Genomic DNA, 23,066 nt, shown 5'->3' with positions numbered 1-23,066 from the left:
TCTTTGCTTCTGTGAGTTCAACTTTTTTAGATTTCATATGTGAGTGAAATCACACTATATTTATCTTTCTATACCTGGTTTATTTCAGTTAGCATAATATCTTCCAGGTTCATCCCTGTTTTTGTGAATGACAAGATTCCCTTCTTTTAAAATGCTGAATAGTATTTCATTGTATATATATACCACATTTTCTTTATTCACTTGGACACTTAGGTTGATTCCATCATCTTGGCTATTGTGAGTAATACTACAGTGTACATGGGAGTGCAGATATGTCTTCAATATACTGGTTATATTTCCTTTAGATATATATCCAGAAATGACATTGTTGGATCATATGGTAGTTCCATTTTTAATTTTTTGAGGAACCTCCATATTGTTTTTCATAATAGCTGTACTAATTTACATTCCTACCAATAGTGTACAAGGGTTCCCTTTTCTCCACATTCCTGTCAACAGTTATCTTTGTCTTTTTGATACTAGCCATTCTAATAGGTATGAAGTGATATCTCATTGTGGTTTTAATTTGCATTTTCCTGATGATCAGTGATGTTGGACATTTTTTTCATTTACCTATTGGCTAGTCGTAAGTCTTCTGAGAAATGTCTATTTAGGTTCTTTTGCCATTTTAAAATTGGGCTTTTTTTTTCTTGCTATTGAGTTGTTTGAGTCCCTTATATATTTTAGATATTAACTCCTTATGAGATATGCGGTTTGCTAGTATTTTCTCCCATTCTGTAGATTGTCTTCATTCTGTTGATTGTTTCCTTTGCTGTGCAGAAGCTCTTTCATTTGATGTGATCAATTTGTCTATTTTTGCTTTTGGTGCCTGTGCTTTTGAGTCGTATCCATAAAATCTTGGCCCAGACAAATGTCATAGAGCTTTTCCCCTATGTTTTCTTCTAGTAGTTTTACAATTTCAGGTCTTATGTTTAAATCTTTAATCCGTTTGAGTTGATTTTTGTACCTGACATAAGATAATGGTCTAATTTCATTCTACTGCATGTGAATATCCATTTGTCCCAATGCCATTTACTGCAGAGATTGTCCTTTCCCCATTATGTTATTGCGACTTTATTGAAAATCAGTTGACCATAAGTGCATGGGTTTATTTCTGGGCTCTCTATTCTGTTCCATTGGTCTATATGTCTGTTTTTATACCAGTGCCATATGTTGTTTTTGCTTTTGTTTTCTTTAGCTTAAAGAAAGTGATACCACGGAAGTGATACCATGTTTTTTTGATTACTACAGGCTTATAGTATATTTTGAAATCAGGTAGTGTGATGCCTCCATCTCTGTTCTTTTTGCTCCAGTTTGCTTTGGCTACTTGGGATCTTTTGTGATTCCGTATGTATTTTAGCATTATTTTTCTGTTTTTGTGGAAATTGTCATTGGAGTTTTGATAGGGATTGCATTGAATCTATAGATTACTTTGGGTAATACAGACATTTTAACAAAATTAATTCTCCCAATTCATGAACACAGGATATCTTTTCATTTATTGGTGTCTTCAGTTATTCTCATCCATGTCATCTATGTACACATCTTTCACCTACTTGGTTAAATTTATTGTGAAGTATTTTATTTTTTGTAGTTATTTTAAAAGGGATTGCTTTCTTGATTTCTATTTCAGATAGTTTGTCATTAGCATGTAGAAGTGCCACTGATTTATTTTTTCGTATCAGACAGGTAATGTGACAAGGTGAGGTTTGAGGGAGGCATATCTCACACAACAGAGTGAAAACCCAATTGTTGTGCTTATAAACTACAAAAGGGATCTGCTACTGATTTTTATGTTGATTTTGTATCCTGTGACTTTAATAAATTCATTCATTATTTCTAACAGTTTTTTATTGGAGTCTTTAGGGTTTTTAGGATGTAAGAACCTGTCATCTGCAAACAGAGACACTTTAACTTCTTCCATTCTGATTTGGATGTCTTTTATTTTCTTCTCTTGCCTGATTGTTCTGGCTAGGTCCTCCAGTACAGTTGGCCTTTTGTGTCTATGGGGGTTTTGTTCTAGGACCCTCCTGGGATACCAAAGTCTAAGAATGCTTAAGTTTCTTATATAGTACGGTAGGCCCTCCATGTTTACAGGTTCCACATTGGAGATTCAACCAAAATATGTATAGTTGGCCCTTCCTGTCCATAGATACACATCCCGTTGATATGGAGGACCAAATGTACTATGTTGAATAGAATTGGTGAGAGTACAGGAAAAAAGTCATGCAAGCACACAATGAGTTGGTTGCCACCTATAAGCCAAGAGAAGAGGCCTCAAAATGAGACCTACCTACTTTGGTGGCACCTTGATCTTGAACTTCCATCCTCAAGAACTGTAAGAAATAAATTTCTACCATTTAAACAAACAAACAAAAAAGAAAGCAAGAGAGAAGAAGTAAGAGTGGGTATCCTTGTCTTGTTCCTGATCTTAGAAGAAAAGCTTTCAAGTTTTCACTGTTGGGTATGATGTTAGCTTTTCATATATATTGTTTATTACTTTGAAGTAAGTTTTTTCTAAACCTAGTCTGTTGAGTTTTTATCATAAAAGGATGTTGAATTTTGTCAAATGCTTTTTCTGTATTTACTGAGATGATCATGTGGTTTTTTGTCTTTCATTCTGTTAAAGTGGCATATCACATTTACTGATTTGCATTTGTTGAACCATCTTTGCATCCCAGGGATAATTCTCACTTGATCACAGTGAATGATCCTTTTATGTGCTATTGAATTTGGCTTGCTAGTATTTTGCTGAGGATTTTTGAAACTATGTTCATCAGGGATATTGGCTTGTAGTTTTCTTGTAGTGTTCCTGTTTGGCTTTGGTATCTGGGTAATGCTGGCCTTCTGAAATGAGTTTGGAGGTATTCTCTCCTCTTCAGTTTTTTGGAAGAGTTTGAGAAGAATCACTATTCTTCTTTAAATTTTTGGTAGAATTCAGCAGTGAAGCTAACAGGTCCTGGACTTTTCTCTTATGGAAGGTTTTTGATTACTGATTTGATCTTCTTTTTTGTTATTGGTCTGTTCAGATTTTCTGTTTCTTCATGATTCAGTTTTGGTAGGTTATACATTTCTAGGAATTTATCCATTTCTTCTAAGATGTGTTTATAGTTTTTCATAGTAGTTCTTATGATCCTTTGCATTTCTGTGGTATCAGTTGTAATGTTTCTGCTTTCATTTCTGATTTTATTTGAGTCTTCTTTCTTTTTTTCTTAGTCTAGCTAAAGGTTTGTCAATTTTGTTTAGCTTTCAAAAAAACCAACTCTTAGTTTTATTGATCTTTTTATTGTTTTTCTAGTCTCTGTTTCATTTATTTCTACTCTGAGCTGTGTTATTTCCTTCCTTCTGATGACTTGGTTCTTCTTTTTCTAGTTCCTTGAGATGTAATGGTAAGTTAGTTAAGATCTTTCTTTTTTTCTAATATAGACATTTTCACTATAAACTTCCCTCTTAGAACTGATTTTGCTGTTTCCCATAAGTTTTGATAAGTTGTATTTCCATTTTAATATTTAAAAATTTTCCTTTTGATTTCTTTTTTGACCCATGAGTTGTCAGGTATATCTTGCACTTTCCACATAATTGTGAATTTTCCAGTTTTCTTCCTGTTATTGATTTCTAGTTTCATACCATGTGATCAGAAAAGACACTTGATATAATTTCAGTCTTCTTAAATTTGTTAAGACTTGTTTTGTGGCTCACCATGTGATCTGTCCTGGCAAATGTTCTGTGTTCACTTGAGAAGAATGTGTATCCTTCTGCTGTTGGTGAGAATGTTCTCTATTTGTCTGTTAGACTCCAGTGGTTGCCTAAAGCCCCACTGGTCACCTGTCCCACTCTGCCCAGGCAATAGGGCCTGACCTCTCCTGCTCTCAGTCCCCATCATCCTACCTGACACCTCCTCAGGGCTCATTGCCCTTCTCTGTCGGATCTGCACTAATTGCTTTCCCTTTGACTCTCCCCTCTCCCAAGCCTGAAGCGTGGTCTTCTGTGCTAGGAGGCATGGAAACCTCTTATCTATGCCCTGAGTTCTGTATGGCTAAGTACCTAAGCTTTTGTAACCCCGAACTAGGATAAAACTTTGTTTCTTTGCCTTCTATTCTCTTTTATTTCCAAGGCAGTGTGCACAACCTAGCTATTAAATAGAGAGAAATGGCAAAAAGGAGAGGGGGTGATAAAGGAAATACCAAGGAAAAATATAAGTTAATATATATATGAAACATCAAAACAAAACACAAAATCCTTTGTGGTAGGCATAGTGGACACGTATTTTTGCTTCTGTAATGTGTGTGTGTGTGTATATATATATATATATATATATATATATATAAAGTATTTATTACAGCATACACACATACATATGTAGTAATTAACAAATTTAAAAATTTGTCATTTAAAATAATTTTTCACTGAGCCTGTTCTACATTCTAGATTCACTTGCTTTTTAGTTATTTATTTATTTATTTGCTTCATCTCTTTGTATCTTTCTTCTTTTTTCTTCTGATACCATTGGTACACACTTTTAAATTTAACAGAGTTTAATTGAGCAAAGAACAATTTGTGAATCGGATAGTCCTCTGAACCAGAATAGGTTCAAAGAGACTCCTACATCTCCTAGATTCACATGCTTTTTTTTCTCTCACTATGTTGCCCAGGCTAGAGTGCAGTGATGTGATCATAGCTCACTGTAATCTTGAACTCTTAAGCTCAAGTGATCCTCCTGCCTCAGCCTCCCGAATAGCTGGGACTACAGGCCCATGCCACCACGCCTGGCAGATTTTTCTATTTTTTATAGAGACAACGTCTTGCTATGTTGCTCAGGCTGGTTTCAAACTCCTGGATTCAAGCGATCCTCCCACTTTGGCCTTCCAAGGTGACAGATTTACAGGCGTGAGCCACTTTCTTTGCCTGATCTCACATGCTTTTAATTGGAGTTTATAAGAGATGATAAAGACACAAGTGATTTAAACTATTTTGCTGGAATGTATACATCTGAATGAGTGTTTCCTAAAAAATTGTTACCTCAGGCTACTATATATTTATTCCACTGGTATTGCCATAGCCCTAAAGATTTCTGGACTTGTTTTTTGCGTTTGTTTTTTTTTTTTGGAATTGTTCTCATTTTATAAACCATAATCTTAAAATGTCAGTAGTAAATTACTTTATTATTAAACCCAGCTCCCACCCCACTGATAAAGGTATAGCCCAGCTTGATCCATTTACTGCTGAACTGCATTTAACTTTTGATTAGTTATGAACTTGTTTTTTAGAGGCAGTAGACTGATTTTCACTTCCTTAAAACCATTTAAATGAAATTCTGAAAAGCTCTGAGGTTGTTTCTTTTTTGTGTGTTTATTCTTTTTTTATTTCATTCCTTTTTTTCTTTTTTTGAAGTTGAATTTTAAAGAAAATCTCAAAAATTGTTTTAACAAAAGCATCACTGAAATAAATCTATAATTGCCAAAATAACTACTCTGAAGCAATCTGTTATTTGGATAAATATGTTTTGGTAGTTTACTTTAAACCAACGATTCTTAAGTCGGGGAGGTTTTTAAGTCGGGAGGCTTCTGACCCCCAGGGGACACTTAGCAATTTCTGGAGACGTTTTTGATTGTCTCAACCGAGAAAGGGCTTGTATCTGGCTCCAGTGGATAGAAGCCAGGGTTGGTTCTAAATATCCCACAGTGCTCAGAACAGTTGCCCACAACTAAGAATTATCTGACCCAAAATGTCAATACTGTTGAGGTTGAGAAATCCTGCTTTAAACAAATTATCACTTTATAGTCATTTCTCACATTTTAATACATTTAAAAATTTCTAGTTGCTTTCCTCCAGCCTTTGCTGTACTAAATCATGGGGAAGGAACAAACTCAAGCACCCAAATCGTTCTCTCCAGCACTTGGGCTCATGACCTCTTTGAGGCTTTTTCTGCATAAATATAGAGGGTGAGAATGGGAGGGAAAAACCAGTTTCAGTGAGAAAACAGAAGGGGAGGGGAACACCATGACATGCATGGATTAATATCTAGGTGGAAGTTCCCCTAGCAATCTTTGCACTCTTACTGATTTATCTTATCTCAGGATTTTTTTCTCCCTAAGACTTCTTCCTCCGTTTCTAATCAATCAGTGTTGGCTGCCTTTTCCTTTTCACTCTGATGCTGCTCCTGCTCTCTGCCCTTCACAGCACCTTCTGCATTTGAAGGCGAGTTTCTCTTATTAGTTTTCCAATGAACAATTATAATTTCTGTGGAATAGCTTGATTTCCCTGTCCCCCTCTCCTCCCTTACTCTGTACAAGGGTAAAGTTTCAACCCCCCCTCCCCACCAAATACGAGGCCACACATAGCTTTCTACATAAGGGTTAGCTGTTTTGTTTTTATCCTTCAGTCCCCAGTTCTACCACAGAGCTCCATCCCTGTGCTGGGCCCTTCCTGTAGCTCATTTCAGTTTGTGTGTCCTTGAGCAGCATCTAGACAGTTCTGTTCTTCCAGGTTTACCCCTGATGTCTGAGTCCCAAAGTAGGGATCAATAGGGAGCACGGAACCTCCCAAATATCAAAAGAGAAAGGGCAAAACCATACTGCTCTGTTCCTAGATTATAGGCATGCCCTAGGAAAGCCATATGCTGATTCCACCACTCCTTTCCCTCAGGGAGAGTGTCCCTAGTGTATTGTGCAGGGTTTGGAAAAATCCCTACATTTGAGGGTCCACCTGGAAATGACTGGCCATGGTTTTAGATTTCTGTGCTCCTGCCAAGTACTTCTAACCACAGGCAACTCTGAGGTCTCATCAGAGTTGAAAATGAATTCCAGCAAGATGTTCTCCCAAATGGGTTCTGCCTTCTGAGCACTGTTGAGATAGAGAGCAAAGAGGAAAAAGTGATCAGGTGCCTCAAGTGCACTCTCTGTGCTTTGGGGTTAGGTCTTCATTGTGCTAACATAAGCAGCTTGTGGCTTTGAATAGTCTCCAAGTAATCTGCCCTGTGGGAAGGGCCTTCTACTCTATACATGAAAACAGGTATATTTCTTACATTTGGACTTGACATCTTTAATTTGGGCCCAAAGAAGCTAACCTGGGTAGATTAAGTTCCTTCTTTACCAAAGGACCAAGGCACCGTGTGATATTGTCAAAATCAAGGGTCAGGATTTGTGGGGCAGTTGCAGGTGCTGGGCAATGAGGTACCAGCACCAGTACCCCATCAATGAGCTCCTGTTTCCTCCAATCCTGCTATACATTCTTCAGGCCTTTGGAGGCAGGCTTGAGCTCTGACAGGGAGCCTTCTCTCTTCCTCCTTGTCTCTTCTACCCTTAATGAAGGTGTGGCGATTAGTCTACTGCCTTATGGTCTAAAGTAGCCCCAAATTCCAGTTACTACTTTCTCATTTATTGTGATTACCTTCTTCTCAATCTCTCCACAGCTTTGTTGCTGGACTCTGATCTCTAACAACTACTAAAAATATGGTCAGTTAATGTTATGGTGCAAGCACTTCTCTTTTTAGTCTACTTCCTTCTTTTTCACAATCAAGGGCTCTAGGACTTGGATATTATGCTGGTTAATTAGTACTTCTTCCTCTTCTTCTTCTTTTTTTTTTTTTTTTTTGTGACAGAGTGTTGCTCTGTCACCCAGGCTAGAGTGCCTTGGCATCAACCTAGCTCACAGCAACCTCAAACTCCTGAGTTCAACCGATCTTCCTGCCTCAGCCTCCTGAGTAGCTGGGACTATAGGTGTGCACCACCATGTTTGACTAAATTTTTTTTCTACTTTTAGTAGAGATGGGGGTTTGTTCTTGCTCAGGCTGTTCTTGAACTCCTGACCTCAAGCAATCCTCCTGCCTCTACCTCCCAGAGTGCTAAGATTACAGGTGTGAGTCACTGGGCTGGCCAGTTAGCAGTTCTTTAATGTGGTCTTGCAAGTAGATAATTTCAGACAATTAAGTCCTCTGAGAGTCCTCCCAAAAAAGGACAAGGACCTCTCTCTTCTGTCCTCTGTTGCTCATTTTGTAAGTGGCCTACATTCCCTTAGCAGCAGGATAAGATATTACTCTGGTTTGGAGTTTTAAGTCTGTACTTCATTTCTTGGATAGCATGAGTCTGCCAAATTAAAGCTCTTGAGCTCTAATAATTCCAGGGCTCTGTGGATGCTACTCCTAAACCCAAATCTTGTTCCTCTACTCAGTCTTGATCTTTCTGTAGATAGCAGCATATCATCCTGATATTTGGTGGCTGCTTGCTTAGGGCAATGTTGAGCTAGCACTTTGAAGATGCTGGAGTTCAGTCCAGTGAGTCCATCTTTCTCCCAGTGCCTCCCAGGTCTGAGCTAACAACTTCAGCAGTATTGTCCTATTCACTGGTTGCTGCTCTTCCTTGGAGAAATTCCAATCTAATGATCATAGTATGCAAATATTAAGTAGATTTGTGAACTTCTGAAGTATGATACCAACTTCTTTAACTTATGCATTGGAAAGTAGAGTGGATGCTTGTCGGAGAACAATCTGAACTCCAAACCACTTGTGACCCATCATTAGTGCCTACCACTCCTCAATCCCTTGATGATCTCTCTCCAGTCTTCTGCCAATAGTTTAAGCAATTAATCAACTCTCTGTTCCAGCTCTCTGTTCCTTGAAAAGTCTGTTAGGGCATAATTCAGCAATCTGTGACAGTGCCATAGGGCATGCTTCTTAGAGGCACCAGTGACCTCAACAGCTGCACCTCTTGAGTATTCCATCAACCTCTAGTGTTTCTAAGACTCTCATACTTACCACCAAAGTAACCTCTATCTTATTACCCAGCCAAGGTTCAAAAGCCTCTCTACCTGGCCCTGGTGTACCCTCTCCTGAAAGTAGTATCAGTGTTAAATGATAATTTTCTCCAGTAGTAGAAGGAATAACTTCTCTAGGTGAGGGGTGCTCTGGTGACATGCTTCCCTTGCAGGCTGACGGGCCATGTTTGGGCTATGGGGCACTTCCACTAAACGCAACAGATCAGGCCATGGTCAGGCCTTCTACCCCAAGGGATGAGGCTATCCTTTGACATCAGGAGGATAAGTTTGTTGATCATATTTTGGACTCTTCCTCCTCTATCCAGTTCTCTAGAGACCATCTTGTGTGCAATAGTCTGGTGAGCTTCATACAGTCCCCACAGTGTAACATTGGTGTCCAGTCCATCACTGTCTCAGCTTATGAGGAAATTCTCAGCAGTTTGTGTTCAATCCCAATAAGGTAAAGGGATCAGGTTTTACTGTCATTCCCATCTCTAAGCAAAATACTTCTGGTGGGCCTACAGGTATTAAGGACTGTTGGATAGCAGGTTATCTACAAACAACACATCAGTGAGAAAGGAGTCCATACTCCAGAAAGCTGGGGCTAATGGATCCCTTTCATACCTCTATAGTCCTTCATCTCTTGCTTGCTTTGATGACATCTATTCCTGCCACATCCAGTTTGAGTTCTTCCTCTGACTAGCTTCCCCACTTCCTCCATCTCAGTCTTATGTAGTCCTTGGGTTTGGAGAAACCAGCTTTCTTTGCTGCCTATGAATATTTCTGACCTGCGTTAGACTGGTTTCTTTGAGTCTTTGTGCTTCATTGAGGGCTGGGGAGGGGAAATGGCCTATGTGGAGCTAGTGAAAGAAAAGAGGAGGAGGAAATCGCACAGAAAACAGAGTAACACTCTGAAAGGTAACCCTGCCATATGCCTTATAGAATTAGAATTGTTCACTCTGATTCTGAATAACTTAAACAGCATTATTTTGGCAGTTTAATTATGAGAATAATGGCTTGAGGTTTGGTATATCAGTGGTTAACGTGAGGTAGGGAAAGTAGCCTTTTGCATGGTCTAAAACACTCATACCAAGGGAAGAATCATACATAATCTGTTACATACCAACTCTTAAAATAACAGTAGTGGAGTTTTTTCTAGATTTGTTCCATAAACTGCCATTCAACTGTACTAGATAATGGGTTTAGCCAGGTGTCTTCCAATTAAATTGGCACACCTTATCTCTCTAAATTATAAATGGCTGATTTTGATTGAATGTTCATTCTTTATCATATTCTGTGCCACAAACTTTATAATATTATCTCATCTGGTCTTCAGAACAACTCTGTGAGTTAGTTTGTTTTATCTTGGTAGGCTATGGAGTTCCTGTTTTACAGATGAAGAAATTGAGCTGTAATTTTGCCCAGAGTCACCCAGCTGTTAAGTGATGGGATTCTTTGTGACCCCAGACCCCCTACTCATAACCCTACATCATACCTTTGCTGTAGAAACAATCCATTAGGAAAGTAAGAGTCCAGGCAGACTCTGGCAAGACCAATCTTGAGTCTGAACTCAGCTTGAGGACACGGGGTGTACCAGATCAGAGCCATGCTGAGATGCCTCCCTGGACTTGGAGAGATCCTTGGAATGGGCACTTGAAGAATTTAGACAAAATCCCTATTTTGTATGCATGTGTATTTGTGTATGGGTGCTTAAATAAGAATGTTCAGTAAATGTGCAGCCAATCTCATTCTTTTTTTTTTTAGATAGGTAAAATATTCATGAGCCAAAACCCAACAGTATAAGGTCTTTCTTCTACTCCTGCAGCCCAATTTGTGCCCCATTCCCTTTTCCATGTCTACTTTTTTAGAGTTCCTTTTATACTAATATGAATAAATGTAAATTTATATTCATACTCCTTTTCTCCTTTTCTGTATATAAGGTAACCATCTTTAAATTCTATACTTTCCTTTGCTTTTTTCACATGGAGATTTACCTTAGAAATCTTTTCATATCAGGGCCGGGCGCGGTGGCTCACGCCTGTAATCCTAGCACTCTGGGAGGCCGGTGGCTCACGCCTGTAATCCTAGCACTCTGGGAGGCCGAGGCGGGTGGATCGCTCGAGGTCAGGAGTTCGAGACCAGCCTGAGCAAGAGTGAGATCCCGTCTCTACCAAAAATAGAAAGAAATGATTTGGACAGCTAAAAATCTATATAGAAAAAATTAGCCGGGCATGGTGGCGCATGCCTGTAGTCCCAGCTACTCGGGAGGCTAAGGCAGTAGGATCGCTTAAGCCCAGGAGTTTGAGGTTGCTGTGAGCTAGGCTGACGCCACAGCACTCACTCTAGCCCGGGCAACAAAGTGAGACTCTGTCTCAAAAAAAAAAAAGAAATCTTTTCATATCAGGACATGAAGAGGTTCCTCATTCTTATTTACGATGGCATAATATTTCATGGGCATAGATGTATTATCATTTATTAAGCAGCTCTCTATTAATGGACATTTGGGTTGTTTCCAGGCTTTTGCTCTCACTAACTGATGCAACGAATATACTTGATATATGCCATTCTGTATACCTATAGGATCAGTTTCTAGAAGTAGGATTGCTGGGTTTAAAAATATGCATTTATAATTTTGACCAATAATGCCAAATTTCCTTACTAAGGATTGTACTGATTTGTACTCCCACCAATAATGAATGAAGACAGAATTTCCCATAGTCCTGCTAACAGAGTTAACACATTTGGATTTTGGCCCATCTGATTGATTAAAAAATGCTTGGATTTTGGCCCATTCGATAGATAAAAAATATGGCACATTTCTATGATTAAAGTTACACAACTTTTCATATGAGGAAGAGCCTTTTTATATGTTGTAGTTCCTTCTCTGTGAACTTTGCCTATTTTCTTCTTGACGTCTAGGTCTTTTATCAATTTCTAGAAACTCTTTATATATTAGGGAGAGTAGCCTTTGTCTGTGATATGAATTGAACGTATTTTTTACTGTTTGTCCTTTATGGTTAAATTTGTTTGCCCTTTCTTATGTCTTCAGAATTTTAAGTCACAATTAGGCCTGTCTCACTCCAAGGTTATAAAAGTCTTCTCCCATGTTTTCATCTGATGCTTTCATGGTTCTATTTTTCTTAAGTCTTTGATCTCTCTGAAGTTTATCTTAGTTTATAACATAATGCTTGGATTGAACTTGTTTTTCAGAAGGCTATCCAGTTGTACCACGCTATTTATTGATTAAGAGCTGGTATAATCTAGTGCCCAATGATTTGAGATGCCACCTTTATCATATACCATATGTCATATATGTATTTATTTTATTTTATTTATATAAATAAAATAGCTTAGAATGCTTTAGGAGAAAGTCTGAATTTTCCTGTGGCAACCCTAAAGGATCTTTTAAATTGTGGTAAAATATACTTACTATTTTTACCATTTAATTTATATTTTAACTTAAATGGTTATCATTTTAACCACTTTTAAGTTTGAAGTTCAGTGCCATTAAGTACATTTACACTTCTTCCACCATGTGAGGCACAGTAAAAAAAGTGCCATGTATGAGAAAGTGGGCCTTCACCAGAACCCGACCATGCTGGCACTCTGATCTTGGCCCTCTCAACTCCTAGAACTGTGAGAAATAAATTTCTGTTGTTTATAAGCTAAAAAAAAAAAAGTACATACACATTGTTGTGCAAGAATCACCACCATCCATCTCTAGAACTTTTTCATCTTCCCACCATATGGCTTTGAATCAAATATACCAGCAATTTTATGACACACCATTCACTTGTAAGGTGTACCTTGATTCCAGAGATATTAAAATATGAGAAAGTATACATCTTAGAATTAGTGAAATACGGTTCTCAATCCCCAAGTGTATTTTGTATATTTCTGGATGTTCTGTTCCATATGTTTGTCTCTCTATGTGCCAGTGCCACACTGTTTTAATTATTGAAGATTTATGATATCTTTTAATACATAACGAGGCTAGTTTCTCCTCATTGGTCTTTTCTTTTTTTATTTCAGAAGACTTCTTTTTCTGATTATTCTTGTCTTTCTGTCTAGATAAACTAAGCAGCTTCTCCTTGGCTCTCACAGATCTTTCCCTCCCTCTTTCTGTCTCTATTCCATTGAAATTGTAAAAATGCACACATAGAAGACCTTACTAAGCCTGAAAGGTGAGCTTTAAGTCTAGGGTCAGTGTACCTTCTCTGAAAGTTTGTGTATCTGCTCGACTTTCTTCTCCTGGGTGTTTACTTTAGCGTTGCCATGGTAGGGTATAGTCCTTTCCTGGTCTATGTTGTCTCCATAAAAGAGAGATGTTCCTATCAAAGCTCTTAGAATCATTTGCTTCTTTTCTATCTTATACATAGTATGTCAGCCTTTTTCAGTGAAGTTATTAGCAGTGTCCCTAGAAGGATGGAGAGTCTGAAACGCAACTGCATCGGGGATTAAAATGATTCACTAATGGCATTTGCCCTCAGTAGAAGTTTGTTGTTTTGCCAGTTATTAAATTTTTAGCATTTTTAATATTGTATTACTATAAGCTTGGCTTTATTTGCATTTATAGACCATAAACTCATTTCTGTTTTGTTTTACTGAAGAACCCATTAAAAGAGCCAGTAAATCCTGTGGAAAATGGCCTTCAGCGATCTTACATCGAGGACTGTACGTCTTTATGATAATTGGATCAAAGATGCTGGTGAGTAACCAAATTTCCTAATTGAGGCTCATCCTTCTTTTTTATGTCATATTCCCATGTTTAATAGGATTTCATTGGAACAGAGTGAGAGACGTTGCAACTTAACACTCCCTTATTACTAGCTAAGGAAGGGGAAGTGTCAAGGGTTCCGTTGCAGACATATATAAAGATGGAGCTACACAGATGGTCATTATAATGTTTACAGCAGTGAAAATAGTCTAAATATCCAGTGAAGGGAACTGGTTAATAAATGATGGCATATTCCAGCTTAGTAGCCATTAAAAGTGATTTTGGAGAAACAGTGCTCTTTGGCTTGATTCTTCCCTAATGTTCCTAAGGGAAATTACAGTTACTGCCAACAGTAGCTCTGTCCGTGGAGATTCCTGAAGGAAAGAGCTGCAACCCCCAGGAGTGTATCAGAAAGAGCAGGAGTGATTGCTTGGGACACCCATAAGTGATTCTGGATGCCTACCTTCTCTCCTTGTCCATTAAAAAAAAAAAAAAATCAATGTTTCAGAAGAACATTTAATGCCACAGCAAGAAGTTTAAAAATATGTTAAATGAAAGCAGGTTGTAAAATACCACATATATTTTTTTCATGGGGGTTAGCAGTTATGTCTGGGTGGTAGGATTATGGGTAATTTTTATTAACTTATCTATGTCTATATATTTTTTAAATCACAACAAATGTATATTGCTTTTATAACTATTTGAAAAATTTTAAAAGTAGGACAAAGGTAAAATTTTAAAAATAGACAAGGATTCAGAGCATTTTAAAAAGAGCTAGGATGGGTCTTAGATATCATTGAAGCTAGCGCAGCATTTTAGAGTTGAAGAAACTGAGACCCAGAGGTGTGATTTACCCAAGGTCATGGTTCGGTGATGGCGGAAAAGACTAGAACCTATGTTTTTGTTTTTGTTTTTTTTTTTTTGGAGACAGAGTCTCACTCTGTTGCCGGGCTAGAGTGCCGTGGCGTCAGCCTAGCTCACAGCAACCTCAGACTCCTAGGCTCAAGCAATCCTCCTGCCTCAGCCTCCCAAGTAGCTGGGACTACAGGCATGCGCCACCATGCCCAGCTAATTTTTCTATATATATTTTTAGCTGTCCGTATAATTTCTTTCTATTTTTAGTAGAGATGGGGTCTCGCTCTTGCTCAGGCTGGTCTCGAACTCCTGAGCTCAAACGATCCGCCTGCCTCGGCCTCCCAGAGTGCTAGGATTACAGGCGTGAGCCACCGCACCCAGCCAGAACCTATGTTTTTTGATTATTGTTAGTATTCTGGTATTTAACATCTGAGTTATTTTAAGTTATTGAGTTATACATACCATCATCACCACTGTAGATTAGTTCTTTTTTTTTATTTTTTTAAAGAAGCAGGGTCTCACTCTCAGCCCCTGGAGTGCAGTGGTGTGATCATAGCTCACTGTAGCCTTGAACTCCTGGGCTCAAGCGGTCCTCCCACCTCAGCCTCCTGAGTATCTGGGACTACAGGCACAAGCTACTATGTCTGGCTAGATTGGTTCTTACCTATCAACAAGAAATCACATGTCCACCAAGTTCAGGAGGAAAAAAATGCCACTTCTTGGCACCTACCACATTTGGAATTATATTAAGATTCCAATTTACGATGATTTCAGCAAAGTTATACTGTTTCATGGTTGGCATCTTTCTCAGTAGACTGCTAAAGGCCTATTTTATTTCACTAACAAAGTTCCCAACAGTTCTGCTCTTGAAAAATGCCAAGGATCTTTGTAAGTATCCCAGAGATTGAAAGGCTTCACTCTGGTAGGGCATGGAGAGTGACTATTTCTTTATTTTCTTCTTAGTTTTTCACTTAGGTAATGATACAGGAAACATATAAGTTTCTGAAGGTTTACAGTAGTTCTCATAAATTCAGTATTTAATTTAAATACTAATATTTTAATTGCTTTTCAAAATAGAGATCTGCTTTGCTACCTGAATTCTCATTGTTTGAACTTTGGAACCAAGTAGATTTGGGTACAGTTTTTGAAATAGAGCTGTTTGGAAGAACAGATCCCTTGCTATCGACTCTTACTATTCACTACTCCAAATGCAAAAATCCAAGAGATTCAGATAATCAATATCCTAACTCAAGAGCCAGACAGATTTAGATGATGATGAATATCGATATAGTCCTAGAAGTTCAAAATGTTTTAATATGAACCACTTCAGAATTCCACTTCCACTTTTAGCCACAGATCAACTCTTTACTTTTTATTAGGAATACTTACATTAAAAAGCTGAGTAATGCTAGACCAGAAAAAAGAGTGACACAGGGCTGCAGGTGGTTAAAGATACGGAGTGAGGGGAGGCCTGGAAACAGCAGTGCCAACAGTGCAGGGAAGGTGAGAGGAGCTAGGAAGGGAGAAGGCAGGGAGAGCCCATTGTCTGAAATTATGCCAATTTGAAGTCTTGGGAGAGAGGAGAAGACATGGGGATGTGGAATGAGAACACCTAGATTTAAGGTCTGACACTACTGTAGACTAGCTAGGTGATCTTGAACAAATTATTCATCATCTCGGAGTCTCAGTTTCTTATTAGTAAAAACATAGGTGAGAATAGTATCTACCAGCTATCAGATAATATGCATGAAAGTGCTCTGCTATTTGGGTAGTGATTGTTACAGATGATAGAGGATTTCATCTTAAACTACTTTTAATATAAAATATCACTTAAAAATGTTTTTTCTTCACAGTTTTTTTTTTCTGTCATGGTCTAGCAGGATTAAAATGTTTTATGTTAAGAGTTACAGCTTTAACTGGGCACGGTGGCTCACTTCTGTAATCCTAGCACTTGGGAGGCCGAGGCGGGTGGATCGTTTGAGCTCAGGAGTTCGAGACCAGCCTGAGCAAGAGCGAGACCCCGTCTCTACTAAAAAAATAGAAAGAAAGTAGCTGGACAACTAAAAATATATAGAAAAAATTAGCTGGGCATGGTGGCTCACGCCTGTAGTCCCAGCTACTTGGGAGGCTGAGGCAGGAGGATTGCTTGAGCCCAGGAGTTTGAGGTTGCTGTGAGCTAGGCTGACGCCGTGGCACTCTAGCCCGGGCAACAGAGTGAGACTCTGTCTCAAAAAAATAAATAAAATAAAAAGAGTTACAGCTTTATGAAAATCCTATCAGTTATAACAGGAGAGTATTTTCTTTCTGTTCAATGTAGAATTTATCTCTGAGAGCCATTAGGAATCATTTATGGCCATCTTAGTCCAGTTTTACTTTGCTTACTCTGGGAAGGTCTGAACCCGTGATCAAGGGCCAAGAATTTCAAGTGTATTCTTGGCTTCGGCCCTAATCCTGAGTGGCCTTGAGGAAACTTACTGATATTCATTAGTTTTCTGATTGCTAGAAAAGTGGGGGTCATGCATAGTTACTTCATGTGGAAAATTCCACAGCTACAGAATTTAGAAGTGGTTTAATTAATACTTAGGCTATAAGAGGATTTATTTTGATTCTTAGATGTGAAATGTCAGATTTTGAAATAATGCTGTAGCATCATGTTGAGGTATGGAAAAATGAAAAAAGTGTTTAGAACACAGCTTTTCTTGTATTGGGGTAGAATGATGACTTTTCAGACATAGTTGTGATCTTTTTTCCAAGTAGATGGAGTATGAGTAAGATTGCTGCCATTCTGAACCTTTAGTATTTCAAAAAGTACTTAAGGTACATGTTTGCTTTCCCTTCCAGCTTCTTCATTTTATTGGTGCTTAGAATTTTAAAGAGTGTACTCTCTGAGCTAGTACATGCTACTTAAGAAGAGAACACTCTCTTATAAGTAGTTGATGGAAAATCTCATTAATATCCTATGTATGTGGCATTCTACTTTCCCTGTACTCTCTCTCTGGGATACTTCTAGAAAAGAATTATTAAACTAGTGATAAGTCAGAACTTTGCTAATCACTGGGTATAGACTCTCAGACAGCCTGTATTCCCATCTTGAGCTTCCGTCTTGGCTCTATTCATGACACTTAAACCAACTTCCATGCCAGATAGAAGGCACATGAAACACTCCCTCCCTCATCAGCCTTTCATCTCTGGGGAAAATAGAGAGCACCTCACTCCTGAACATAATGCATTTGTGGGACCATAGACTGAGTCAGCATTAACTATAGATACCATCCAACAGTCCTTTCTGCCACCCCCATATCAAGGCATCATCCACACCTGACTTGCTGGCTTCTCATGCCCATTACCTCACCTGGAGGTGGACTTCTTAATCAGAAATTTATAAACTGTTGTTGAGAGACAAGGCAAGAAAATGAACAATAGAGTCATGAAGGTCATATTAAAGGCTGTGGATTTTATTTGCTCCATAAGGGAGAGCTAATTTAAGCACAGGAAAACTCTAAGCAGAGTTTTGCTTTTAGAAAGTGACTTTGGCAATTGTATGGGAGGCAAATGTAGCAGATTGGATCAGAGGCAGAGAAACCACATAAAAGACTACTGCAGAGCATCTAGGGAGGTGTGCCACAGCCTTAAATATAGCAGAAGGAACCAGTCACACACCAAACCCCTAGTTCCTAACTATGACAGTTCATCATGGTCACCTTTTTAATATTATTATATATTGACAAATTATAATTGTATATATTTATAGGGTACAAAGTGATGTTGTGATATATGTATACAATGTAAAATGATTACATGAAGCTTATTAACATATCCAGCATTTCAAATATTTATTTTTTTGTGGTGAAAACATTTGAAATTTACTCATAGCAGTTTTGAAATATTCTATACACTGTTGGTAACTATAGTTACCATGCTGTGCAATAAATCTTAAAAAACTTATTCCTCTTGTTTAACTGAAACTTTGTACGCTTTGACCAACATCTCCCTATTCCCCCTGGCCCCTAGCCTCTGGCAACGTCCATTCTCCTGTGCTTCTATGAATTTGATTATTTTAGACTCCACATGTAAATGAGAACATGTCTTTCTGTACCTAGCTTATTTCACTTAGCATAATGTCTTCTAGGTTCATCCATGTTATTGCAAATGACAGGATTTCCTTATTTTCTTTATACTAAATGGTATTCCATTGTATACATAATACCACATTTTCTTCATTCATCCATCAGTGGACACTTAGGTTGATTCCATGTCTTGGCTATTGCGAATAATACTACAATGTACATGGGAGTGCAGCTATGTCTTTAACATACTGATTTCATTTCCTTTGGATATATATCCAGAAATGGGTTTGTTGGATCGAATGGTAATTCCATTTTTAGTCTTTTGTGGAATCTCCATACAGTTTTCCATAATGGCTGTACTAATTTATGTTCCCACCAGCAGTGTACAGGTGTTCTGTTTTCCCCAGATCCTTGGCAGCACTTGTTATCTTTTATCTTTTTGATAATAGCCATTCTCACAGGTGTGAGGTTATATCTCACTGTGGCTTTAATTTGCATTTCTCTGATAATTAGTGATGTTGAAGAACATTTTTTTCATATATCTGTTGGCCATTTTTAAGTCTTCTCTTGTGAAATATCTATTCAGGCCCTCTCCCCATTTTTTTTAAAAAAATGGATGCCTGGGACCCATACCTTAGGATTCTGGTTCAGTTGGACAAAGGACATTTTTGCCAGTTGACTTTTAAATACTCCAGAGGTGATTCTGCTATGCTGACAGAATTGAGATCTGCTGTAATAATAGCAGCAAGTTTACTGAGCACTTAGGCCCAGTAAATTATTATTAATAAAAATATTAATAATATTAATAAGTTATTATTACACATAATAACTTATTTAGTGCTCTATGAAATACATGCTGTTTTATGCCCAATTTATAGATGAGAAAATTAAGTACAGAGAAGTTAAGTCAATTGCCCAAGGCTATATAATGTGCCACTGGGAGAACCAGGATCAGAAGGCAGATTATCTGACTCCAGAGTTTTGCTGAAATGGAATTTAAAAATCTTGGTATTTTGTTTTATGATTTGCTTCGAAAATAACATTCATTGAATTAACCAGCTTCCCATAATTATTTTTTGTCTATAGAACATGAAAGTCACACACAGAACTTTCAGAAAAGGTGTGTGCTGAAAATATTAAATTATAGGAAAAAATTATTTATTTTAAAATTATTTTCTTCTGCTTCCTGAGCCAGCCCAGCATGCTTTTCCTGGCTTGTTTTCTTTCTGCCGCTACCAAAGGAAGAACAGAGAGATGATGTCATTTGATTTTTTCTCCCTGCTGTGTCAATTAAAGAATAAAATACAATATATCTCTAACTCAGGAATTCTTTTACTGACACCTAACCTAGTTTGTAACCATATATGTGATGGCTGTTAATAACAGAATCATTTGAAATAGCTTATAAAGAAAAAGAAAAAAACAAAAGTCATCTATACTCTCGCCACACAAAGGTGGTAATGTTAACATGCTTCCAGAGGTCTTCTTTTGATACTGTTTTCACTGGTCTTTATTTCATTAGGAATAAAAACTAGACATAGTAATATGGTTTATGATGTGCATGTATTTAGGGTTTGTATTACCCACTTATACAAGAAATCCATCAAAGTTTGATCAGTTCTAATTCTATCCCTTGGTTCCCAGTTCTGTGATAACTTTTATTTATTGAGATTTTTTTTTTTTGACATATAGACCCTTAACAAGGGTTCCTCGTGGCCATTTTAATTGCACATGGCAACCAGACATCCTAGGAAATCTGCCATTGTTAAAATGAGGAGAGGAACTAATAGAAACAATAAAAGATTTTGGTGACATATATCTGGATAGCTGATGTCAATGCTTTCCCTGATTTAAAACTGAGACAAATCTTAATATGAGAAAATACTTCTAAAATTTTAGAACATGGTGTTTTTAAAAGCCAGGCATGGTGGTGCATACCTGTAGGCCCAGCTACTTACGAGGCTGAGATGGGAGAATTGCTTGAGCCCAGGACTTCAAGGCTGCAGTGAGCTATGATCATGTTCCTGCCTTCCAGCCTGGGCAATAGAATGAGACCCTGTCTCTTAAAAAAAAAAAAAAAAAGTGGCTCTCAGCAAGCATTTGTTCAATTTCTATTTTGTGCATGATGCTTTACTATTATAAAATCATTCTTGCTAAGAGCATCAGTGATTTCCTTTTGTTAAATCTAGTGGCACTTTTCCATCCACATTTTATCTTCTCTCCTTTTAAAAATTATTGTGTATTGACAAATTATAATTGTATATATCCCAAAATAGAATCTCCATAGATAAAAAAATTTTAAAAAACCCAATTGTATATATTTGTGGGGAACAAAGTGATGTTATGATATGTGTGTATGTGTGTGTATATATACACACACACAATGTAAAATGGTTCAATGAAGCTAATTAACTTATCTGTCATTTCAATCATTGATACTTTGACTCCTTCTAGAAATTCACTCTTTCCTTGGCTTCAGGATATCTCACTTCTGCGGTTTTCATTCTACCTCTCTAACCATTTCTTCTGAGTCTTCTGTACAGTTATCTCTTCTCCTGGCTTCCTGTGGATGCTGAGTCCTCAGGATTCTGACTGTAGCACTGACTCTCCTCACTCTAGCCACTTTTCCTAAGACTCTCACTGCTTTTATTGTTCAGCATTTATGTAATAACGGCTTCCAAACCTACATCTCTGGCCCAGATCTCTCTCCTAATTCCAGGTCTATATATCAAGCTGCCTATGAAAGTCTTTACGTGAATGTTTTGCAGGCATCCTAACTGTAAGATGTTCTAAAACAGAAGCCATCTCTTCTTGATCAATCCTGCTTCTAATCCTGTGTTCCCAGTCTAAGTGATAATATAGTTATCTAAACAAAAAATATCTGAATATTTTTCTTAACTTCTACCTATCTTTCATTCCCTGTGTTTAACTAACTACAAAATTTTACATTCTTCCTTACTATATCTCAAAATAATCTGCTATTTATCTTTCCTTATCACTACCTAATCTTTCATGGTTTAATTTATAAATTTATTTTTAGCAAATGGCTATATTTCTCATACTGTGTTCCACAGACCATTAGTTCCATAAGATATTAAATGGCATTCTACAAAAAAAAAAAGAAAGAAAAATCAGTGTTCCATGGCCAAATAAGTTTGGAGAATGCTGCATACCACCTTTCCTATCTTGGCAATTCACAACGAACATGAAGTACTAAGAAATCCTGCAGTGAGGCAACCTGCTTGCTTAACTCGGCATTCTAGCAGCCTTTTCTCCACTTTTTGTGAAAAGTCTTGAAATATCTTGCTTCCATTGCATGGTTTGGAACATGCTTGTATAGGATATAAGATAAGGAACAAACTCATTTTTCTCCTAAGTAGTATTTTCCTATCAACAATTGTTGAATAATTTTTCCCTTCCCTCCTTGTTTGCGGGGCTTCCTTAATCATATGTTAAATTCCTAAATGTCCAGGGACCCATTTTAGAGCTGAAGGTTTTTTGTTTGTTTGTTTGTTTGTTTTTATTTTTGAGACAGACTCTCACTCTGTTGCCCTGAGTAGAGTTGCCGTGGCATCAGCCTAGCTCACAGCAACCTCAAACTCCTGGGCTCAAGCGATCCTTCTGCCTCAGCCTCCCGAGTAGCTGGGACTATAGGCGTATGCCACCACGCCCGGCTAATTTTTCTATTTTTGTTAGACACGGGATCTCCCTCTTGCTTAGGCTGGTCTTGAACTCCTGACCTCAAGCGATGCTCCCACCTCATCCCCCTAGAGTGCTAGGATACAGGCATGAGCCACTGTGCCCAGCCTAGAGCTGAATGTTGATTCTTGCTTTATTTATTTATTTTTATTTATTTTGGAGACAGTAGCATCTGTCAGTATTTTTGAGGGAGACCCATTTGAATGCAGGAAAAAAATCATCTTTACTAGCTAAAGCCAGGCACATCCAACTGTCAAATGTAAGCTCTTCAGCACTAAAATTGAGGCCAAGTGAGTTATCAGCTGTAGGGTTCTATTGAAGAAATTTGGTAGAGGGGGAGTCATTTACAGAGGTATTCAAAGTTCATCAGTAATCTGCCACATCATGAGCAGCTTTAATGAGCAAGAGCTGCACTCCCCCCACCCTTCCTTTCCAGTTGATAAAAGGGATGGATCTGAGCATCCTGAGGTTAGTCAAGACTCAACTTTGAGTGAGATCCTCCTGGAAACTTATCCATATTGTTTTTCCATAATGCTCTGGCTTCATATGGCCATTTAGTAAAATTACACCTGAACTACTTGAAATTATTCAAGAATTAATTATATTTCATCTTGAGTTGCAATTTTTAATTGATCCAACTCCACTGGCCTGGAACTGGCAGTGATCAGGTGAATTTCTGTTTACATGATTGTGAAGCCAGTACATTTTTTTTTACTCATAATATTAGATTGATTAGCTCATATTTTGAACACCTAGAACCCACACTTTGGGTACTTGGAAATGCTAAGGTCCCGTTCAATTCTATGATTATAAGATACAGTATTTGTGGAAGTGTGCTGGTTTTCTTGGGTTAAGAAGAAAGTTAAGAAAAGTTATAAACACAAACATTTTTATATATAAAAGAATGAATGGAAAAACTAAAATGTTAATAGTGGTTATAGATGGATGCTGCAATGTTACTTGGTGTCTTCCCCAGA

The 23,066-nt window shown here is 37.8% G+C and overlaps 1 protein-coding gene and 1 non-coding gene across 3 annotated transcripts in view; one reads left to right on the top strand and one right to left on the bottom strand.

Annotated features, from left to right (window-relative positions):
- ELOVL7 (ELOVL fatty acid elongase 7) overlaps window positions 1-23,066 on the top strand; it is an 83,731-nt gene that overhangs the window by 39,724 nt on the left and 20,941 nt on the right. For both annotated transcript variants that reach the window (XM_045565959.1, XM_045565960.1), the window contains exon 2: window positions 13,362-13,459. In XM_045565959.1, coding sequence (XP_045421915.1) covers window positions 13,396-13,459 — 64 coding nt within the window. In that variant the 5' untranslated portion in view covers window positions 13,362-13,395. The remainder of the gene's footprint in view (window positions 1-13,361; window positions 13,460-23,066) is intronic.
- On the bottom strand, window positions 1,680-1,778 carry LOC123648755. Its single transcript, XR_006738769.1, has one exon. It is a non-coding gene; the product is annotated as a small nucleolar RNA U13 (small nucleolar RNA).

Source organism: Lemur catta, chromosome 12, assembly GCF_020740605.2.
Source record: "Lemur catta isolate mLemCat1 chromosome 12, mLemCat1.pri, whole genome shotgun sequence".
Classification (NCBI taxonomy): Eukaryota; Metazoa; Chordata; class Mammalia; order Primates; family Lemuridae; genus Lemur; species Lemur catta.
Note: the sequence above shows the minus strand (reverse complement) of the source record. Positions and strands in the feature narration are given on the sequence as shown.